Source organism: Heptranchias perlo, chromosome 3 (genome assembly GCF_035084215.1).
Source record: "Heptranchias perlo isolate sHepPer1 chromosome 3, sHepPer1.hap1, whole genome shotgun sequence".
Classification (NCBI taxonomy): domain Eukaryota; kingdom Metazoa; phylum Chordata; class Chondrichthyes; order Hexanchiformes; family Hexanchidae; genus Heptranchias; species Heptranchias perlo.
The window spans coordinates 664,383-687,470 of NC_090327.1; the positions used below are offsets into that span (position 1 = coordinate 664,383).

A 23,088-nucleotide genomic window follows, 5' to 3' on the forward strand; every position below is an offset into this window, starting at 1 on the left:
GCCGTGTAAACACTCAATCCCCGGGATAGAGCCGTGTAAACGTTCAATCCCCGGGATAGAGCCGTGTAAAAATTCAAACCCCGGGATGGAGCCGTGTAAACACTCAATCCCCGGGATAGAGCCGAGTAAACGCTCAATCCCCGGGATAGAGCCGTGTAAACACTCAATCCCCGGGATAGAGCCAAGTAAACATTCAATCCCCGGGATAGAGCCGTGTAAACGCTCAATCCCCGGGATGGAGCCGTGTAAACGTTCAATCCCCGGGATAGAGCCGTGTAAACATTCAATTCCCGGGATAAAGCTGTGTAAACACTCAATCCCTGGGATGGAGCCGTGTAAACGTTCAATCCCCGGGATAGAGCCGAGTAAACATTCAATCCCCGGGATAAAGCTGTGTAAACACTCAATCCCCGGGATGGAGCCGTGTAAACGTTCAATCCCCGGAATAGAGCCGTGTAAACATTCAATCCCCGGGATAGAGCCGTGTAAACACTCAATCCCCGGGATAGAGCAGTGTAAACATTCAATCCCTGGGATAGAGCCGTGTAAACACTCAATCCCCGGGATAGAGCCGTGTAAAAATTCAAACCCCGGGATGGAGCCGTGTAAACACTCAATCCCCGGGATAGAGCCGAGTAAACGCTCAATCCCCGGGATAGAGCCGTGTAAACACTCAATCCCCGGGATAGAGCCAAGTAAACATTCAATCCCCGGGATAGAGCCGTGTAAACGCTCAATCCCCGGGATGGAGCCGTGTAAACGTTCAATCCCCGGGATAGAGCCGTGTAAACATTCAATTCCCGGGATAAAGCTGTGTAAACACTCAATCCCTGGGATGGAGCCGTGTAAACGTTCAATCCCCGGGATAGAGCCGAGTAAACATTCAATCCCCGGGATAAAGCTGTGTAAACACTCAATCCCCGGGATGGAGCCGTGTAAACGTTCAATCCCCGGAATAGAGCCGTGTAAACATTCAATCCCCGGGATAGAGCCGTGTAAACACTCAATCCCCGGGATAGAGCAGTGTAAACATTCAATCCCTGGGATAGAGCCGTGTAAACACTCAATCCCCGGGATAGAGCAGTGTAAACATTCAAACCCCGGGATAGAGCCGTGTAAACACTCAATCCCCGGGATAGAGCAGTGTAAACATTCAATCCCCGGGATAGAGCCGTGTAAACATTCAATCCCCGGGATAGAGCAGTGTAAACATTCAAACCCCGGGATAGAGCCGAGTAAACATTCAATCCCCGGGATAAAGCTGTGTAAATACTCAATCCCCGGGATAAAGCTGTGTAAACATTCAATCCCTGGGATAGAGCCATGCAAGTATTCAATCCCTGGGATACAGCGATTTCTCTAACACTATAGATGCTGGATAAAGAACTCCCTTTTCGACAAACACCATTTCTTTCACCCGCTGCTCCCTCGCGCTGACCTGCGTGTCCCATGTGTGAATGGACTTGGTGCATTGAATGCTGTCGGTAGTTTGGAATTTGTGAGTATCCGTGGTTTCAAGGTGCAGCTTGTATCCGTTACAGTGTAAGTTATTTGGGAATGTCGAAGAACAAACCTGGCCCTCCCTTGGGTTTCAGGGCTCCGTACCATAGGAAAGGCCCAGCCCATCAGCAGGATCTTCTATTCCTTATTTTAAATTTGTCTCCCAACTAAATGTGAGCTAAACGTAGCTCAAATAACACAGTGCAATGGCTGCAACATCTGAAACAACATCAGACACACTCCAGGCTGTGTGAGACACTGTTCGAACACAGACAGTACCTTGCTCACTCCACGATACTGGATGCAAACTTCACCTCAGTGCCTGTGACACCCACGATGATCTCTTTCAGTTAGTGGGTGGTTACCAGTCAGGGTGAAACAGCATCTCCATCTTTCGTAATTACGTCCCGTGTATTATTGCCCGCAACCAATGCCTTTATCACATTGCAAGATGACAAGGAATAAAAACATGGACACACCCCGCAGCACTGCACCTAACAGTAACTTGGACCGACAAGTCCCAATACAACATACGCACGACACACCATACCTTCAGGGGACTCCTCCTGTACGTAGGTCCCAGTCAAATATCGGTGAACTAGGGCAGACTTTCCACTCGACAGATTCCCTACGATTCCCTGACAAACAAAACACAGACTGTGAATTATCTCAAAATATGAACTCCCAGGTCTCCTTGTTAGGTCAGTGAGAATGAGAAAAGGTCACTCAGCTCTCTCATCCACTTCATTTAAATTTCCTGAGATGTAGGAAACACTGGCAGGGCAGTACTTATTGCCCATCTCCAGTTACCCTGAGGGCATTAAGAATCATCCACACAGTGTGGGACTGGAGTGAGGTGTGGGCCCAGACCGGGTAGGAGCGGCAGGTTCCCTTCCCTGAAGGACATTAGTGACCCAGTTGGGTTTTTACAGCAATCCAGCAGTTTTCACGATGCCAGCCACAAATTACCAGATTTCATGAATTCACTTCCACATCTTGCCCTGGTGGGATTTGAACGCACAACCTCTGGGCTGGTAGTCCAGGACCGGAACCATTCAACGACTGTACTCTTACTTAATGACCTTATCTGACCATACCTAGTCTTATTCCTACCCAAACCCATCTGCCAGCACTCTCGCATTGATCCAAGATTCATAGAATCATAGAAAGTAAACACTGAAAAGATTGGATAGGCTGGGGTTGTTTTCTTTGAAACAAAGGAGGCTGAGGGAAGATTTAATTTAGGTGTATAAAATTATGATGAGACTAGATAGAGTGGATAGGGAGGACCTATTGCCCTTAGCAGAGGGGTCAGTGACCAGGAGGATCAGATTTCAAGTAATTAGTAGAAGAAATAGAGGGGAGCTGAGAATTTTTTTCACCCAGAGGGTGGTGGGGGTCTGGAACTCACTGCCTGAAAGGGTGGTAGAGGCAGAAACCCTCAACTCATTTAAAAAGTACCTGGATGTGCACCTGAAGTGCCGTAACCCACAGGGTTACGGACCAAGTTCTGGAAAGTGGGATTAAGCTGGATAGCTCTTTTTCGGCTGGCACGGACAGGATGGGCCGAATGGCCTCCTTCTGTGCAACTTTCTATGATTCTAACTCCCTTCTGAATGCTGCCCTGGTGACAGGCGTTCGGGGGCAGTGTGCTTCATACTACAGACCAGGGTCATCTCTAGCATACCTGCCTCCTTCCACCTCTGTCCTGAACAGACTTGCTACTCCACGAGCTGAGATACACTATAAGGAGGAAGAGTTATCCCAGGTTCCACAAATCAAGTGGAAGTGTTCTATAAAAATACAACTATTTGATAGATGTATTAATCATTGGCTCAATGGGGAGCACTCTGGCCTCAGTCAGTAGGTTGTGGGTTCATGTCCCACTCCAGAGACTCGAGCATATAATCCAGCTGACACTCCCGGTGCCAGTACTGAGGGAGTGCTGCACTGTCGGAGGTGCCGCCTTTCAGATGAGACATTAAACCGAGGCCCCATCTGCCCTCTCAGGTGGGTGTGAAAGATCCCTTCACACAAGAGCAGGGGAGTTTGCCCAAGGTCCAGGCCAATAATTATCCTCAATCATCAACATCACAAACAGATTAACTGGTCATTTATCTCATCTTTGTTTGTGGACCTTTGCTGTGCACAAATTGGCTGCTGCGTTTGCCTAAATAACAACATTGACTACACTTAAAAAGTACCTCATTGGCTGTAATTACATTGGGAGATCCTGAGGTTGTGAATCTTTGTGTATGGCTCATAGTTGCACTGATGATAGCATTCCCCACCAAGCCATCAGGGGGAGCTGCCTAGCTGTTTTTAAATGAAATGCTGGCCTTTGCAGTGCACTCACTCGCTGTCACTTCAAGCTGTAATTACACCTGGACTTTTTAGCTTCTGTGGTGACAGGAAAATATGGAATCTACAAAAGCACCCGTGAGAGATCGCGCACTGCCAGACCTTGGGTAAGAATCATCGACTGCAATCTTACAGCTGCTCTTTTCATGGGAAATGTTCTGCTTTGCAGAAGAATCACAGTCTGTGGATTTATATAAAAAGCATGCCTCATTACACAACAACAACTTGCATTTTATATGGCACCTTTCAACTAGTAAAAAGTCCCAAGGCGCTTCACAGGAGCATAATTAGGCAAAAACTGACACCGAGCGACATAAGGAGATATTAGGACAGGTGACCAAAAGAGGTAGGTTTTAAGGAGCATCTTAAAGGAGAAGAGAGGGATAGAGAGACAGAGAGGTTTAGGGAGGGAATTCCAGAGCTTAGGACTTAGGCAGCTGAAGGCACGGCCGCCAATGGTAGAGTGAAGAAAATTAACGATGCTCAAGAGGTAAGAATTGGAGGAGCCCAGAGATCTTGGAGGGTTGTACGGCTGGAGGAGGTTACAGAGATAGGGAGGGGGCAAGTCCATGGATGGATTGAAATCAAGGATGAGTATTTTAAAATCAAGGCATTGACGGATACAGTCAACTGGACCACGGCAGACACCTCCCGCAGTGGTCAGCCGACTCTGTTCGCACCCATGAACAACTGTCTGGGCCCACACCATTCCATAGGTGGGAAAAGCAACATGTGGCTAAGTCCCGAAGACTTCAAAAGGCTGCGAGCTCAACCCAGTCTGTACTGAGTTAGCTGAGGTAATGGTAGTGGTGCTGCTAATGGCCACCATACTCCCAAGAGGAGGAGAGGGGTTAGAAACCAGCTCAAGTTCGTACTCTCGATCCCTCCGCCCACTGGACAATGAGTGAGGACAGTGAGCGATGTCAGGTGTGATGCCTCTCTCGGTTATAATACCCAGGGTCACTCTCTCTCTCTCTCTCTCTCTCTCTCGAGTACAGTACACAGGGTCATTCTCTCTCTCGTACAATACCCAGGGTCTCTCTCTCTCTCTCTCCCTCTCAAGTACAATACCCAGGGTCACTCTCTCTTTCGGGTACAATACCCAGGGTCACTCTCTCTTTCGGGTACAATATCCAGGGTCACTCTCTCTCTCTCGAGTACAATACCCAGGGTCACTTTCTCTCTCAGGTACAATATCCAGGGTCACTCTCTCTCTCGAGTACAATACCCAGGGTCACTCTCTCTCGCGGGCACAATATCCAGGGTCACTCTCTCTCTCGAGTACAATATCCAGGGTCACTCTCTCTCTCGAGTACAATACCCAGGGTCACTCTCTCTCGCGGGCACAATATCCAGGGTCACTCTCTCTCTCGAGTACAATACCCATGGTCACTCTCTCTCTCGGGTACAATATCCAGGGTCACTCTCTCTCTCGAGTACAATACCCAGGGTCACTCTCTCTCTCGGGCACAATATCCAGGGTCACTCTCTCTCGAGTACAATACCCAGGGTCACTCTCACTCTCGAGTACAATATCCAGGGTCACTCTCTCTCTCGAGTACAATACCCAGGGTCACTCTCTCTCTCGGGCACAATACCCAGGGTCACTCTCTCTCTCGAGTACAATACCCAGGGTCTCTCTCCCTCTCGAGTACAATACCCATGGTCTCTCTCTCTCTCTCTCTCTCTCGAGTAGAATACCCAGGGTCTCTCTCTCTCTCAGGCACAATACCCAGGGTCTCTCTCTCTCTCTCTCTCTCTCGAGTGCAATACCCAGGGTCTCTCTCTCTCTCGAGTACAATACCCAGGGTCTCTCTCCCTCTCGAGTACAATACCCATGGTCTCTCTCTCTCTCTCAGGTACAATACCCAGGGTCACTCTCTCTCTCTCTCCCTCTCGAGTACAATACCCAGGGTCACTCTCTCTCTCGAGTACAGTACCCAGGGTCTCTCTCTCTCTCAGGTACAATACCCAGGGTCACTCTCTCTCTCAGGTACAATACCCAGGGTCACTCTCTCTCTCGAGTACAATACCCAGGGTCTCTCTCTCTCTCTCCCTCTCGAGTACAATACCCAGGGTCTCTCTCTCTCTCTCTCTCGAGTACAAATCCAGGGTCACTCTCTCTCTCTCTCTCTCTCTCTCTCAGGTACAATACCCAGGGTCACTCTCTCTCTCTCCCTCTCGAGTACAATACCCAGGGTCTCTCTCTCTCTCTCTCTCTCTCTCCCTCTCGAGTACAATACCCAGGGTCACTCTCTCTATCGAGTACAATACCCAGGGTCACTCTCTCTCTCGGGTACAATATCCAGGGTCACTCTCTCTCTCGAGTACAATACCCAGGGTCACTCTCTCTCTCGAGTACAATACCCAGGGTCACTCTCTCTCTCTCGAGTACAATACCCAGGGTCACTCTCTCTCTCTCACTCTCTCTCTCGAGTACAATACCCAGGGTCACTCTCTCTCTCGAGTACAATATCCAGGGTCACACTCTCTCTCTCTCTCTCTCTCTCCCCCTCTCGAGTACAATACCCAGGGTCACTCTCTCTCTCTCTCGAGTACAATACTCAGGGTCACTCTCTCTCTCGGGTACAATATCCAGGGTCACTCTCTCTCTCTCCCTCTCCCTCTCGAGTACAATACCCAGGGTCTCTCTCTCTCTCCCTCTCGAGTACAATACCCAGGGTCTCTCTCTCTCTCTCTCTCTCTCTCTCCCTCTCGAGTACAATACCCAGGGTCTCTCTCTCTCTCTCTCTCTCTCTCTCTCGAGTACAATACCCAGGGTGTCTCTCTCTCTCCCTCTCGAGTACAATACCCAGGGTCTCTCTCTCTCTCAGGTACAATACCCGAGGTCTCTTTCTCTCAGAGAGAGATTGGCTCTCTCGCGTACAGTCTCAGGGTGTCTCTATCTGTCGGGTACGATACTCAGGGTTTTGAGCCCTCATTCTACAAAGCAACAACCACTGTACGTAAAAAAACACAGTAACTCATTGTATTTGAAGCGATATGAGTTGTGCCTGAGAGAATTGCTTATATAAATGTAGTCTTTCTTGTACCGTGCTTTTAAACAGGCTGACACTGCTATTCTGGGCACTACGTTGTGATCAGGCCTGTTTCCCTGCTGTGGATTTGCACTTTGTTCTCTGTCAGCACAGACTGTTAATTGCACAGTGCAGCCCAAAATCAACACAAACAATTCCAAGAGCTTCCAGCGCCAATCCACCCCGTTATTAGGTGAACAAGCGGCCCTTGATAGTACCCGACAACCAACACAGTGAGGATCGGTTGGCCGACACATGGCACCATGGTTCCTCGTGGCGTGCTTGTCACTCGGAGTGAAGTAATAGATACTTGGCTCTCTGTCTTTCCTCTAGACCCCAGTAACTTCAGACCAATTTCATAGTACCCTGTTTGCATTTCACTTGTCCCCACATGGCAATCGGAGGGTAACTGGGCACAACTCCATAAGGCAACAGGAGAGTAACTGGGCACTAGTCAGACCAATACTAGCTTAATGTTAACTCCGTCCAACTTTATAGAGATTAACGGAGTACACGTGTGTAAAAGAGATTAAAAGAGTATACTGTGTAAAAGAGATTAAAGTACACGTGTGTAAAACAGAGATTAAAGGAGTACACGTGTGTAAAACAGAGATTAAAGGAGTACATGTGTGTAAAACAGAGATTAACGGAGTACACATGTGTAAGAGAGAGATTAACGGAGTACACGTGTAAGAGAGAGATTAACGGAGTACGTGTGTAAAAGAGATTAACGGAGTACACGTGTGTAAAAGAGAGATTAACAGAGTACATGTGTGTGAGAGAGATTAACGGAGTACACGTGTGTAAGAGAGAGATTAACGGAGTACACGTGTATAAAACAGAGATTAAAGGAGTACAGGTGTGTAAAACAGAGATTAAAGGAGTACACGTGTGTAAAAGAGATTAACGGAGTGCACATGTGTAAGAGATTAACAGAGTACACGTGTGTAAGAGAGAGATTAACGGAGTACACATGTGTAAGAGAGAGATTAAAGGAGTACACATGTGTAATAGAGATTACAGGAATACACGTGTGTAAGAGAGAGATTACAGGAATACACGTGTGTAAAAGAGAGATTAAAGAAGTAAACGTGTGTAAGAGAGAGATTAATGGAGTACACGTGTGTAAAAGAGAGATGAACGGAGTACATGTGTGTAAGAGAGAGATTAACGGAGTACACATGTGTAATAGAGATTACAGGAATACACGTGTGTAAAAGAGAGATTAACGGAGTACACGTGTGTAAGAGAGAGATTAACGGAGTACATGTGTATAATAGATTAAAGGAGTACACGTGTGTGAAACAGAGAGATCACAAGGGAGCTTCATTGTTACACTCTACGGTCACACTACCGTGTGAGCAGATACAGGGTAGTGGGAATCGACTCACGTAAGAAGTAGGCGATCAGAACACTTAAGTGAGCAACTCACATCGTTGAGAAAATACCAGTGGCAGACCCAAATTCATAAAACAGATTCAAAAGGGTACAAACCAAGTTCCTGACTCAGGGCTGCTAGCGGGAGAATGTATGGGAGTAACGCTGTGCCATGTTCCTGTCTCAGGGCTGCGAGCGGGAGAATGTATGGGAGTAACGCTGTGCCAAGTTCCTGACTCAGGGCTGTTAGCGGGAGAATGTATGGGAGTAACGCTGTGCCATGTTCCTGTCTCAGGGCTGCTAGCGGGAGAATGTATGGGGGTAACGCTGTGCCAAGTTCCTGACTCAGGGCTGCGAGCGGGAGAATGTATGGGAGTAACGCTGTGCCATGTTCCTGACTCAGGGCTGCGAGCGGGAGAATGTATGGGAGTAACGCTGTGCCATGTTCCTGACTCAGGGCTGCTAGCGGGAGAATGTATGGGAGTAACGCTGTGCCAAGTTCCTGACTCAGGGCTGCGAGCGGGAGAATGTATTGGAGTAACGCTGTGCCATGTTCCTGACTCAGGGCTGCTAGCGGGAGAATGTATGGGAGTAACGCTGTGCCATGTTCCTGACTCAGGGCTGCTAGCGGGAGAATGTATGGGGGTAACGCTGTGCCAAGTTCCTGACTCAGGGCTGCTAGCGGGAGAATGTATGGGAGTAACGCTGTGCCATGTTCCTGACTCAGGGCTGCTAGCGGGAGAATGTATGGGAGTAACGCTGTGCCAAGTTCCTGACTCAGGGCTGCTAGCGGGAGAATGTATGGGAGTAACGCTGTGCCATGTTCCTGACTCAGGGCTGCTAGCGGGAGAATGTATGGGGGTAATGCTGTGCCATGTTCCTGACTCAGGGCTGCTAGCGGGAGAATGTATGGGGGTAACGCTGTGCCAAGTTCCTGACTCAGGGCTGCTAGCGGGAGAATGTATGGGAGTAACGCTGTGCCAAGTTCCTGACTCAGGGCTGCTAGCGGGAGAATGTATGGGGGTAACGCTGTGCCAAGTTCCTGACTCAGGGCTGCGAGCGGGAGAATGTATGGGAGTAACGCTGTGCCAAGTTCCTGACTCAGGGCTGCTAGCGGGAGAATGTATGGGAGTAACGCTGTGCCATGTTCCTGACTCAGGGCTGCTAGCGGGAGAATGTATGGGGGTAACGCTGTGCCATGTTCCTGACTCAGGGCTGCTAGCGGGAGAATGTATGGGGGTAACGCTGTGCCATGTTCCTGACTCAGGGCTGCTAGCGGGAGAATGTATGGGGGTAACGCTGTGCCATGTTCCTGACTCAGGGCTGCTAGCGGGAGAATGTATGGGAGTAACGCTGTGCCATGTTCCTGACTCAGGGCTGCGAGCGGGAGAATGTATGGGAGTAACGCTGTGCCATGTTCCTGACTCAGGGCTGCTAGCGGGAGAATGTATGGGAGTAACGCTGTGCCATGTTCCTGACTCAGGGCTGCTAGCGGGAGAATGTATGGGAGTAACGCTGTGCCATGTTCCTGACTCAGGGCTGCTAGCGGGAGAATGTATGGGGGTAACGCTGTGCCATGTTCCTGACTCAGGGCTGCTAGCGGGAGAATGTATGGGAGTAACGCTGTGCCAAGTTCCTGACTCAGGGCTGCTAGCGGGAGAATGTATGGGAGTAACGCTGTGCCAAGTTCCTGACTCAGGGCTGCTAGCGGGAGAATGTATGGGGGTAACGCTGTGCCATGTTCCTGACTCAGGGCTGCTAGCGGGAGAATGTATGGGAGTAACGCTGTGCCAAGTTCCTGACTCAGGGCTGCGAGCGGGAGAATGTATGGGAGTAACGCTGTGCCAAGTTCCTGACTCAGGGCTGCTAGCGGGAGAATGTATGGGAGTAACGCTGTGCCAAGTTCCTGACTCAGGGCTGCTAGCGGGAGAATGTATGGGAGTAACGCTGTGCCAAGTTCCTGACTCAGGGCTGCGAGCGGGAGAATGTATGGGAGTAACGCTGTGCCAAGTTCCTGACTCAGGGCTGCGAGCGGGAGAATGTATGGGAGTAACGCTGTGCCAAGTTCCTGACTCAGGGCTGCTAGCGGGAGAATGTATGGGAGTAACGCTGTGCCAAGTTCCTGACTCAGGGCTGCGAGCGGGAGAATGTATGGGAGTAACGCTGTGCCAAGTTCCTGACTCAGGGCTGCGAGCGGGAGAATGTATGGGAGTAACGCTGTGCCAAGTTCCTGACTCAGGGCTGCTAGCGGGAGAATGTATGGGAGTAACGCTGTGCCAAGTTCCTGACTCAGGGCTGTGTACTGGGCTAACATTGTGCGAAGCTGGATGGGTCGGTGAGTTGGATGGATGAGTTTCTCCTGCCTCAAACTGTCACTGTGCTACGTGAATCATAGAATCTTACCCCGTTGAAGGAGGCCGTTCGGTCTGTCCTGCCTGTGCCGGCTCTTTGAAAGAGCTGTCCAATTTAATCCCACATCCCAGATTTTTGGCCATAACCCTGCGAATTAGTCGTCTTCAAGTACATGTCCAAAGTCTTCTCAAAGTGCCCATGGAATCTGCTTCCACCACCCTTTCAGGAAGTTCATTCCAGATCATAACAACTCTCATCGTGCAAAGATTTCTCCTCATTTCCCCTCTAGATATTTTGCCAATTATTTTAAATCTGTGACCTCTGGTTACTGACCCACTTGCCAGTGGAAACAGTTTCTCCCCATTTGCTCTATCAAAACCCTCATGATTTTAAATACCTCTATCAGGTCTCCCCTTAACCTTCTCTGCTCCAAGGAGAACAATCCCAGCTTCTCCAATCTCTCCACATAACTGAATTCCCTCATCCCTGGTATCAGAAAGTTACGGCACAGAAGGAGGCCATTCGGCCCGTCGTGTCCGTGCCGGCCAAAAAAGAGCTATCCAGCTAAATCCTACTTTCCAGCACTTGGTCTGTAGCCCGGTAGGTTACAGCACTTCAAGTGCACATCCAAGTACTTTTTAAATGAGTTGAGGGCTTCTGCCTATCCACTCTATTTAGTCCCATCAAAATTTTATGAACCTCAATTAAATCTCCCCCCAGCCTCCTTTGTTACAAAGAAAACAACCCCAGCCTATCCAATCTTTTCTCATAGCTAAAATTCTCCAGCCCTGGCAACATCCTCATAAATCTCCTCTGGATGCTCTCCAGTGCAATCACATCCTTCCTGTAATGTGGTGACCAGAACTGTACACAGGACTCAAGCTGTGGCCTAACCAATGCTTTAAACAGTTCGAGCATAACTTCCCTGCTCTTATATTCTATGCCTCGGCTAATAAAGGAAAGTACCCTGTTTGTCTTTTTAACCACCTCATCTACCTGTCCTGCTACCTTCAGGGATCTGTGGACATGCACTCCAAGTCCCTTTGTTCCTCTACACCTCTCAGTCTCCTCCCATTTATTGAACTCCCCAAATGCATTACATCATACTTCTCCGGACTGAATTCCATTTGTCACTTTTCTGCCCACTTGACCAGTCCATTGATATCTTCCTGCAGTCGACAGCTTTCCTCCTCACTATCAACCACATGGCCAATTTTTGTATCATCTGCAAACTTCTTAATCAAGCCTCCCACTTCAAGTCCAATTCATTAATATATACCACAAAAAGCAAAGGGAGCTACTGCTGAACCTCTCGGGACCCTATTAGAAACAACCTTCCAGCCGCAAAGTCGTGTCATTCTGAAGAAAATAATAGTACAGAAGAGTGACAAATCCCCAGGACCAGATGGTTTCCATCCCAGGGTTTTAAAGGAAGTAGATGAGCACATTGCAGATGCCCTAACTATAATCTTTCAAAGTTCTCTAGATTCAGGAACTGTCCCTCCAGATTGGAAAATTGCACATGTCACTCCGCTTTTTAAGAAAGGAGAGAGAGGGAAACCAGGGAATTATAGACCAGTTAGCCTAACATCTGTTGTGGGGAAATTGCTGGAGTCTATAATTAAGGATAGGGTGACTGAACACCTCGAGAATTTTCAGTTAATCAGAGAGAGCCAGCATGGATTTGTGAAAGGTAGGTCGTGCCTGACAAACCTGATTGAATTTTTTGAAGAGGTGACTAAAGTAGTGGTCAGGGGAATGTCAATGGATGTTATTTATATGGACTTCCAGAAGGCATTTGATAAGATCTCACATAAGAGACTGTTAGCTAAGATAGAAGCCCATGGAATCGAGGGAAAAGTATGAACTAGCTTAGAAAATTGGCTGAGCGAAAGACGACAGAGAGGAGGGATAATGGATAAGATTGGCAGGATGTGACTAGTGGAGTCCCGCAGGGATCTGTCTTGGGGCCTCAATTATTCACAATATTTATTAACGACTTAGATGAAGGCATAGAAAGTCTGATATCTAAGTTTGCCGATGACACAAAGATTGGTGGCATTGTAAGCAGTGTAGATGAAAACATAAAATTACAAAGGGATATTGATAGATTAGATGAATGGGCAAAACTGTGGCAAATGGAATTCAATTTAGACAAATGAGAGGTCATCCACTTTGGATCAAAAAAGGATAGAACAGGGTAATTTCAACGGTATTATGGGACATGGGCCAAAGGCCAAAGAGTTAGATCACAGATCAGCCATGATTTCATCAAATGGCGGAGCAGGCACGAGGGGCTGAATAGCCTACTCCTGTTCCTATGTTCCTATGTATTCCTATGTAAAAAGTTAAAAACAATGGATGCCCAAAGGGACTTAGGGGTTCAGGTACATACATCATTGAAGTGTCATGAACAGGTGCAGAAAATAATCAATAAGGCTAATGGAATGCTGGCCTTTATATCTAGAGGATACAAGCCGGCAGAAGTTATGCTGCAGCTATACAAAACCCTGGTTAGACCACACCTGGAGTAATGTGAGCAGTTCTGGGCACCGCACCTTCAGAAGGACGAATTGGCATTGGAGGGAGTGCAGCGTAGGTTTACTAGAATGATACCTGGACTTCAAGGGTTAAGTTACGAGGAGAGATTACACAAATTGGCGTTGTATTCTCCAGAGTTTAGAAGGTTAAGGGGTGATCTGATCGAAGTTTATAAGATATTAAGGGGAACAGATAGGGTGGATAGAGAGAAACTATTTCCGCTGGTTGGGGATTCTAGGAGTAGGGGGCACAGTCTAAAAATTAGAGCCAGACCTTTCAGGAGTGAGATTAGAAAACATTTCTACACACAAAGGGTGGTAGAAATTTCGAACTCTCTTCCGCAAACGGCAATTGATACTAGCTCAATTGCTAAATTTAAATCTGAGATAGATAGCTTTTTAGCAACCAAAGGTATTATGGGATATGGGCCAAAGGCGGGTATATGGAGTTAGATCACAGATCAGCCATGATCTTATCAAATGGCAGAGCAGGCACGAGAGGCTGAATGGCCTACTCATGTACCTATGTTCCTAAACCTCCTCTGTACCCTCTACAAGGCCTTGACATCCTTCTTAAAGTGCAGTGCCCAGAATTGTACACAATACTCCAGCTGAGGCCTAACCAGTGATTTTTTTTTATTCGTTCATAGGATGTGGGCGTCGCTGGCGAGGCCAGCATTTATTGCCCCTCCCTAACTGCCTTTGAGAAGGTGGTGGTGAGCCGCCTTCTTGAACCGCTGCAATCCGTCTGGTGAACGTTCTCCCACAGTGCTGTTAGGAAGGGAATTCCAGGATTTTGACCCAGCGACGATGAAGAAACGGCGATATATTTCCAAGTCGGGATGGTGTGTGACTTGGAGGGGAACATGCAGGTGGTGTTGTTCCCATGTGCCTGCTGCTCTTGTCCTTCTAGGTGGTAGAGGTTGCGGGTTTGGAAGGTGCTGTCGAAGAAGCCTTGGTGAGTTGTTGCAGTGCATCCTGTGGATGGTACACACTGCAGCCACTGTGCGCCGGTGGTGAAGGGAGTGAATGTTTCCGGTGGTGGATGGGGTGCCAATCAAGCGGGCTGCTTTGTCCTGGATGGTGTCGAGCTTCTTGAGTGTTGTTGGAGCTGCACTCATCCAGGCAAGTGGAGAATATTCCATCACACTCCTGACTTGTGCCTTGTAGATGGTGGAAAGGCTTTGGGGAGTCAGGAGGTGAGTCACTCGCCGCAGAATACCCAGCCTCTGACATGCTCTTGTAGCCACACTATTTATATGGCTGGTCCAGTTAAGTTTCTGGTCAATGGTAACCCCCAGGATGTTGATGTTGGGGGATTTGGCGATGGTAATGCCGTTGTATGTCAAGGGGAGGTGGTTAGACTCTCTCTTCTTGGAGATGGTTATTGGCTGGCAATTGTCAGGAGCGAAAGTTACTTGCCACTTATGAGCCCAAGCCTGGATGTTGTCCAGGTCTTGCTGCATGCGGGCTCGGACTGCTTCATTATTTGTGGGGTTGCGATTGGGACTGAACACTGTGCAATCATCAGCGAACATCCCCATTTCTGACCTTATGGTGGAGGGAAAGTCATTGATGAAGCAGCTGAAGGTGGTTGGGCCTCGGATACTGCCCTGAGGAACTCCTGCAGCATTGTCCTGGGGCTGAGATGATTGGCCTCCAACAACCACTACCATCTTCCTTTGTGCTGGGTAGGACTCCAGCCACTGGAGAGTTTTTCCCTGATTCCCATTGACTTCAATTTTACTCGGGCTCCTTGGTGCCACACTCGGTCAAATGCTACCTTGATGTCAAGGACAGTCACTCTCACCTCACCTCTGGAATTCAGCTCTTTTGTCCATGTTTGGACCAAGGCTGTAATGAGGTCTGGAGCAGAGTGGTCCTGGCGGAACCCAAACTGAGCATCGGTGAGCAGGTTATTGGTGAGTAAGTGCCGCTTGATAGCACTGTCGACGACACCTTCCATCACTTTGCTGATGATTGAGAGTAGAATGATGGGTCGGTAATTGGCCGGATTGGATTTGTCCTGCTTTTTGTGGACAGGGTATACCTGGGCAATTTTCCACATTCTCGGGTAGATGCCAGTGTTGTAGCTGTACTGGAACAGTTTGGCTGGAGGCGCAGCTAGTTCTGGAGCACAAGTCTTCAGCACTACAGCTGGGATGTTGTCAGGGCCCAGAGCCTTTGTTGTATCCAGTGCACTCAGCCATTTCTTGATATTACGAGGAGTGAATCAAATTGGCTGAAGACTGACTTCTGTGATGGTGGGGATATCAGGAGGAGGCCGAGATGGATCATCCACTCGGCACTTCTAGCTGAAGATGATTGCACACGCTTCAGCCTTGTCTTTTGCACTCACGTGCTGGAGTCTGCCATCATTGAGGATGGGGATGTTTACAGAGCCTCCTCCTCCCATTCGTTGTTTAATTGTCCATCACCATTCACGACTGGATCTGGCAGGACTGCAGAGCTTTGATCTGATCCGTTGGTTGTGGAATCGCTTAGCTCTGTCTATAGCATGTTGCTTCCGCTGTTTAGCATGCATGAAGTCCTGAGTTGTAGCTTCAACAGGTTGGCACCTCATTTTGAGGTATGCCTGGTGCTGCTCCTGGCATGCTCTTCTACACTCCTCATTGAACCAGGGTTGATTCCCTGGCTTGTTGGTCATGGTAGAGTGAGGAATATGCCGGGCCATGAGGTTACAGATTGTACTGGAATACAATTCTGCTGCTGCTGATGGCCCACAGCGCCTCATGGATGCCCAGTTTTGAGCTGCTAGATCTATTCTGAATCTATCCCATTTAGCACGGTGGTAGTGCCACACAACACGTTGGATGGTGTCCTCAGAGCGAAGACGGGACTTCGTCTCCACAAGGACTGTGCGGTGGTCACTTCTACCAATACTGTCATGGACAGATGCATTTGCGACAGGTAGATTGGAGAGGACGAGGTCAAGTAAGTTTTTCCCTCGTGTTGGTTCGCTCACCACCTGCCGCAGGCCGAGTCTGGCAGCTATGTCCTTCAGGACTCGGCCAGTAGTGGTGCTACCGAGCCACTCTTGGTGATGGATATTGAAGTCCCCCACCCAGAGTACATTCGGTGCCCTTGCTACCCTCAGTGCTTCATCCAAGTGGTGTTCAACATGGAGGAGGACTGATTCATCAGCTGAGGGAGGACGGTAGGTGGTAATCAGCAGGAGGTGTCCTTGCCCCTGTTTGACCTGATGCCATGAGATCTCATGGGGTCCAGAGTCAATGTTGAGGACTCCCAGGGCTACTCCCTCCTGACTGTCTATCACTGTACCGCCACCTCTGGTGGGTCTGTCGTGCCGGTGGGACAGGACATGCCCATGGATGGTGATGGAAGAGTCTGGGACGTTGGCTGAAAGGTATGATTCAGTGAATATGGCTCTGTCCGGCTGTTGCTTGACTAGTCTGTAGGACAGCTCTCCCAATTTTGGCACAAGTCCCCAGATGTTCGTGAGGAGGACCTTGCAGGGTCGACTGGGCTTGGTTTGACTTTGTCTTGTCCAGTGCCTAGTGATCCGTCCGGTTTTATTCTTATTATCACTTTTTTTAAGCGAGATTTTACGACTGAGTGGCTTGCTAGGCCATTTCAGAGGGCAAATAAGAATCAACCACATTGCTGTGGGTCTGGAGTTACGTGTAGGCCAGACCGGGTAAGGACAGCAGGATTCCTTCCCTGAAGGGCATTAGTGAACCAGATGGGTTTTTACGACAATCCGGTGGTTTCACGGCCACCATTACTGATACCAGTATTTTAATTCCAGATTTTATTTAATTAATTGAATTTAAATTCCCCAGTGGTGGGATTTGAACTCGTGACTCCGGATTATTAGTCGAGGCCTCTGGATTACTAGTCCAGTAACATAACCACTATGCTACCGTGCTCGATTTATAAAGTTTTAGCATGACTTCCTTGTTTTTGTATTCAATGTCCCCATTCTGAAGGGCGAGGGTGAACAGCCAGAGGTCATGGTCCATATTGGTCGCAACGACATGGGTAGAAAGAGGGATGAGGTCCTGCAGGAAGCATTTAGGGAGTTAGGAAAGAGATTAAGAACCAGGACCTCAAAGGTAGTAATCTCCGGATTACTTCCAGTGCCAGGCGTTAGTGAGTATAGAAAAAGGAGAATAAGGCAGATAAATGCATGGCTGGAGAGATAGTGCAGGAGAGAGGGATTCAGATTCCGGGGGAATTGAGACCAGTTCTGGGGGAAGTGAGACCTGTGCAGGACGGACGGGTTGCACATCAACAGAGCTGGGACCAATGTCCTCGCGGGGAGGTTCACTTGTGCTATGTTGGGGCGAGGTTTAAACTAATTTGGCAGGGGATGGGCACCAGGATGTAGCATTGGAAAGTCGAAACAAGGTGCACAAAGGATTGGGAGAGACAGAAAGCACTACAGTAAGAAAGAGTACAGTATTAGATGGGATCAAATTAAGGGAGAATACAAGAAGGTCTAAGATTGGTTTGCAGTGCATGTGTGTAAACACACGAAGTGTGGTAAACAAGGTTGGTGATCTGCAGGCGCAAATAACCACATGGAAATATGATGTCGTGGCGATAACAGAGACCTGGCTCAAAAAAGGGCAGGATTGGGTACTAAATATTCCTGGATACAAGGTGTTCAGGAAAGATAGAGAAGGAAGAAAAGGAGGGGTGGGGGGGGGGCGGTGGCAGTATTGATTAAGGAGAATTTTGCAGTGCTGGAGAGAGAGGATGTCCTGGAGGGATCAAGGACAGAATCTATTTGCTTAGAGTTTAGGAACAGTTGAGGTGCCATTACACTACTGGATGTGGTTTATAGGCCACCAACTAGTGGGAAGGATATAGAGGAGCAAATTTGCAGGGAAATTAGAGATGTGCAAGAACCATAGAGTAGTGATAATGGCGATCTTCAACAATCCTAATATAGACTGGGATAGCAATAGTGTAAGGGGCAAAGGGGAGGAATTTTTGAACTGTGTGCAGGAGAACTTTCTTGACCAGTACGTTTCCAGCCCGAGGGAGGAGGCATTCCTGGATCAGGTTCTAGGGAATGAGGTGGGCCAAGTGGAGCATTTAGGGAACAGCGATCATAGTATCATAAGGTTTATAACAGCTATGGAAAAGGACAAAGACCACTCGAAAGTAAAAATACTCAATTGGAGGAGGGCCATTTTCAATGGGATGAGAACAGATCTGGCCCAGATGAATTGGAATCAAAGATTGACAGGTAAAACTGTAAATGAACAATGGGCGGCCTTTAAAGAGGAGATGGTTCGGGTACAGTCTAGATACATTCCATCGAGGGAGAAAGGTAGGGCAACTAAAATCAGGGCTCTCTGGATGACAAAAGAGATAGTGAGTGAGATGAAACAGAAAAAAGAGGTGTATGGCAGATGTCCGGTTGATAACACAAGTGAAAACCAGGCTGAATATAGAAAGTTCAGAGGGGAAGTGAAAAAGGAAATAAGAGGGGCAAAGAGAGAGTATGAAAATAGACCGGCGGCCAACATAAAAGGGGATTCAAAAATCTTCTACAGGTATGTAAACAGTAAACGGGTAGTAAGAGGAGGGGTGGGGGCGATCAGGGACCAAAAAGGAGATCTAATCATGGAGGCAGTAGGGATGGCTGAGGTACTAAATGAGTACTTTGCATCTGTCTTAAGCAAGGAAGAAGATGCTGCCAGAGTCTCAGTAAAGGAAGATACAGTTGAGATACTGGGTAGGCTAAAAATTGATAAAGAAGAGGTACTTGAAAGGCTAGCTGTACTTAAAGTAGATCAGTCACCCGGTCCGGAAGAGATGCATCCTAGGTTGCTGAGGAAAGTAAGGGTGGAAATTGTGGAGGTACTGGCCATAATCTTCCAAACATCCTTAGATACAGGGGTGGTGCCAGAGAACTGGCAAATTGCAAATGTTACACCCTTGTTCAAAAAAGGGTGTATGTATAAACCCAGCAACTATAGGCCAGTCAGTTTAACCTCGGTAGTGAGGAAACTTTTAGAAACGATAATCCAGGACAAAATTAAGTCACTTGGACAAGTCTGGATTAATAAAGGAAAGTCAGCATGGATTTGTTCAAGGCAAATCGTGTTTTACAAACTTGATTGGGTTTTTTGATGAGGTAACAGAGAGGGTCGGTGAGGGCAATGCGGTTGATGTGATGTATATAGACTTCTAAAAGGCATATGATAAAGTGCCGCATAATAGGCTTGTCACCAAAGTTGAAGCCCACAGAATAAAGGGGGCAGTGGCAGCTTGGATACAAAAATGGCTAAGTAACAGGAAACAGGGAGTAGTGGTGAACGATTGTTTTCCAAACTGGAGGGAGGTGTACAGTGGTGTTCCCCAGGGGTCAGTGCTGGGACCTCTGCTTTTCTTGATATATATTAATGACTTGGACTTGGGTGTACAGGGCACAATTTCAAATTTGCAAATGACACAAAACTTGGAAGTGTAGTGAACAGTGAGGAGGATAGTGATAGACTTCAAGGGGATATAGACAGGCTGGTGGAATGGGCGGACACGTGGCAGATGAAATTTAACACAGAAAAATGCGAAATGATACATTTCGGTAGGAAGAATGAGGAGAGGCAATAAAAACTAAAGGGTCCAATTCTAAAAGGGGCACAGGAACAGAGAGATCTGGGGGTATACGTGCACAAATCGTTGAAGGTGGCAGGGCAGGTTGAGAAAGCATAGGGGATCCTAGGCTTTATAAATAGAGGCATAGAATATAAAAGCAAGGAGGTTATGATGAACCTTTGTAAAACACTGGCTTGGCCACAACTGGAGTCTTGAGTTCAGTTCTGGGCATTGCATTTTAGGAAGGTTGTGACATTTACTAGAATGATTCCAGGAATGAGGGACAGTAGCAGAGCATCTGAGTCACAAACAGTGTAATTACAGGGGTCTGTGAGTGCAGCCAGCACTGCGGGCACAGAGTGAACAACTTGGAAATTCGTTAAGTGTGGGAGCTCGGTAAAGTGGGGGGAAGGAGGTGCTCCTTTGCTTTGCCTTTCTTTTTCTAACTTTTTCGGCAGAGTGGCGGCGGACCTGAGCAGCAGCAGACCGAGGCCCGAGAGCGGGGATAAAAACAGCAGACCGAGGCCCGAGAGCGGGGATAAAAGCAGCAGCAGACTGAGGCCCGAGAGCGGGGATAAAAACAGCAGACCGAGGCCAGAGAGCGGGGATAAAAGCAGCAGCAGACCGAGGCCCGAGAGCGGGGATAAAAGCAGCAGACCGAGGCCCGAGAGCGGGGATAAAAGCAGAAGACCGAGGCCCGAGAGCGGGGTTAAAAGCAGCAGACCGAGGCCCGAGAGCGGGGATAAAAGCAGCAGCAGACCGAGGCCCGAGAGCGGGGATAAAAGCAGCAGCAGACTGAGGCCCGAGAGCGGGGATAAAAGCAGCAGACCGAGGCCCGAGAGCGGGGATAAAAGCAGCAGCAGACCGAGGCCCGAGAGCGGGGATAAAAGCAGCAGCAGACCGAGGCCCGAGAGCGGGGATAAAAGCAGCAGCAGACCGAGGCCCGAGAGCGGGGATAAAAGCAGCAGCAGACTGAGGCCCGAGAGCGGGGATAAAAGCAGCAGCAGACCGAGGCCCGAGAGCGGGGATAAAAGCAGCAGCAGACTGAGGCCCGAGAGCGGGGATAAAAGCAGCAGCAGACCGAGGCCAGAGAGCGGGGATAAAAGCAGCAGACCGAGGCCCGAGAGCGGGGATAAAAGCAGCAGCAGACCGAGGCCCGAGAGCGGGGATAAAAGCAGCAGACCGAGGCCCGAGAGTGGGGATAAAAGCAGCAGACTGAGGCCCGAGAGCGGGGATAAAAGCAGCAGCAGACTGAGGCCCGAGAGCGGGGATAAAAGCAGCAGACTGAGGCCCGAGAGCCGGGATAAAAGCAGCAGACCGAGGCCCGAGAGCGGGGATAAAAGCAGCAGCAGACCGAGGCCCGAGAGCGGGGATAAAAGCAGCAGCAGACCGAGGCCCGAGAGCGGGGATAAAAGCAGCAGCAGACCGAGGCCCGAGAGCGGGGATAAAAGCAGCAGCAGACCGAGGCCCGAGAGCGGGGATAAAAGCAGCAGCAGACCGAGGCCCGAGAGCGGGGATAAAAGCAGCAGACCGAGGCCCGAGAGAGGGGATAAAAGCAGCAGCAGACTGAGGCCCGAGAGCGGGGATAAAAGCAGCAGCAGACCGAGGCCCGAGAGCGGGGATAGAAGCAGCAGCAGACCGAGGCCCGAGAGCGGGGATAAAAGCAGCAGCAGACCGAGGCCCGAGAGTGGGGATAAAAGCAGCAGCAGACCGAGGCCCGAGAGCGGGGATAAAAGCAGCAGCAGACCGAGGCCCGAGAGCGGGGATAAAAGCAGCAGCAGACCGAGGCCCGAGAGCGGGGATAAAAGCAGCAGCAGACTGAGGCCCGAGAGCGGGGATAAAAGCAGCAGCAGACCGAGGCCCGAGAGCGGGGATAAAAGCAGCAGCAGACCGAGGCCCGAGAGCGCGGATAAAAGCAGCAGCAGACTGAGGCCCGAGAGCGGGAATAAAAGCAGCAGCAGACCGAGGCCCGAGAGCGGGGATAAAAGCAGCAGCAGACTGAGGCCCGAGAGCGGGGATAAAAGCAGCAGCAGACCGAGGCCCGAGAGTGGGGATAAAAGCAGCAGCAGACCGAGGCCCGAGAGCGGGGATAAAAGCAGCAGCAGACCGAGGCCCGAGAGCGGGGATAAAAGCAGCAGCAGACCGAGGCCCGAGAGCGGGGATAAAAGCAGCAGCAGACCGAGGCCCGAGAGTGGGGATAAAAGCAGCAGCAGACTGAGACCCGAGAGCGGGGATAAAAGCAGCAGCAGACCGAGGCCCGAGAGCGGGGATAAAAGCAGCAGCAGACCGAGGCCCGAGAGAGGGGATAAAAGCAGCAGCAGACTGAGGCCCGAGAGCGGGGATAAAAGCAGCAGCAGACCGAGGCCCGAGAGCGGGGATAAAAGCAGCAGCAGACTGAGGCCCGAGAGCGGGGATAAAAGCAGCAGCAGACCGAGGCCCGAGAGCGGGGATAAAAGCAGCAGCAGACCGAGGCCCGAGAGCGGGGATAAAAGCAGCAGCAGACCGAGGCCCGAGAGCGGGGATAAAAGCAGCAGCAGACCGAGGCCCGAGAGCGGGGATAAAAGCAGGAGCAGACCGAGGCCCGAGAGCGGGGATAAAAGCAGCAGCAGACCGAGGCCCGAGAGCGGGGATAAAAGCAGCAGCAGACTGAGGCCCGAGAGCGGGGATAAAAGCAGCAGCAGACCGAGGCCCGAGAGCGGGGATAAAAGCAGCAGCAGACCGAGGCCCGAGAGAGGGGATAAAAGCAGCAGACTGAGGCCCGAGAGCGGGGATAAAAGCAGCAGCAGACCGAGGCCCGAGAGCGGGGATAAAAGCAGCAGCAGACCGAGGCCCGAGAGCGGGGATAAAAGCAGCAGCAGACCGAGGCCCGAGAGCGGGGATAAAAGCAGCAGCAGACCGAGGCCCGAGAGCGGGGATAAAAGCAGCAGCAGACCGAGGCCCGAGAGTGGGGATAAAAGCAGCAGCAGACCGAGGCCCGAGAGCGGGGATAAAAGCAGCAGCAGACTGAGGCCCGAGAGCGGGGATAAAAGCAGCAGCAGACCGAGGCCCGAGAGCGGGGATAAAAGCAGCAGCAGACCGAGGCCCGAGAGCGGGGATAAAAGCAGCAGCAGACCGAGGCCCGAGAGCGGGGATAAAAGCAGCAGCAGACCGAGGCCCGAGAGCGGGGATAAAAGCAGCAGCAGACTGAGGCCCGAGAGCGGGGATAAAAGCAGCAGACCGAGGCCCGAGAGCGGGGATAAAAGCAGCAGCAGACTGAGGCCCGAGAGCGGGGATAAAAGCAGCAGCAGACCGAGGCCCGAGAGCGGGGATAAAAGCAGCAGCAGACC

General features: G+C 49.9%; 1 protein-coding gene across 3 annotated transcripts in view; it reads right to left on the bottom strand.

The window, feature by feature from the left end:
* LOC137309207 (arf-GAP with GTPase, ANK repeat and PH domain-containing protein 3-like) overlaps nucleotides 1-23,088 on the bottom strand; it is an 862,346-nt gene that overhangs the window by 410,151 nt on the left and 429,107 nt on the right. For all 3 annotated transcript variants that reach the window (XM_067977476.1, XM_067977484.1, XM_067977468.1), the window contains exon 3: nucleotides 2,051-2,138. In XM_067977476.1, coding sequence (XP_067833577.1) covers nucleotides 2,051-2,138 — 88 coding nt within the window. The remainder of the gene's footprint in view (nucleotides 1-2,050; nucleotides 2,139-23,088) is intronic.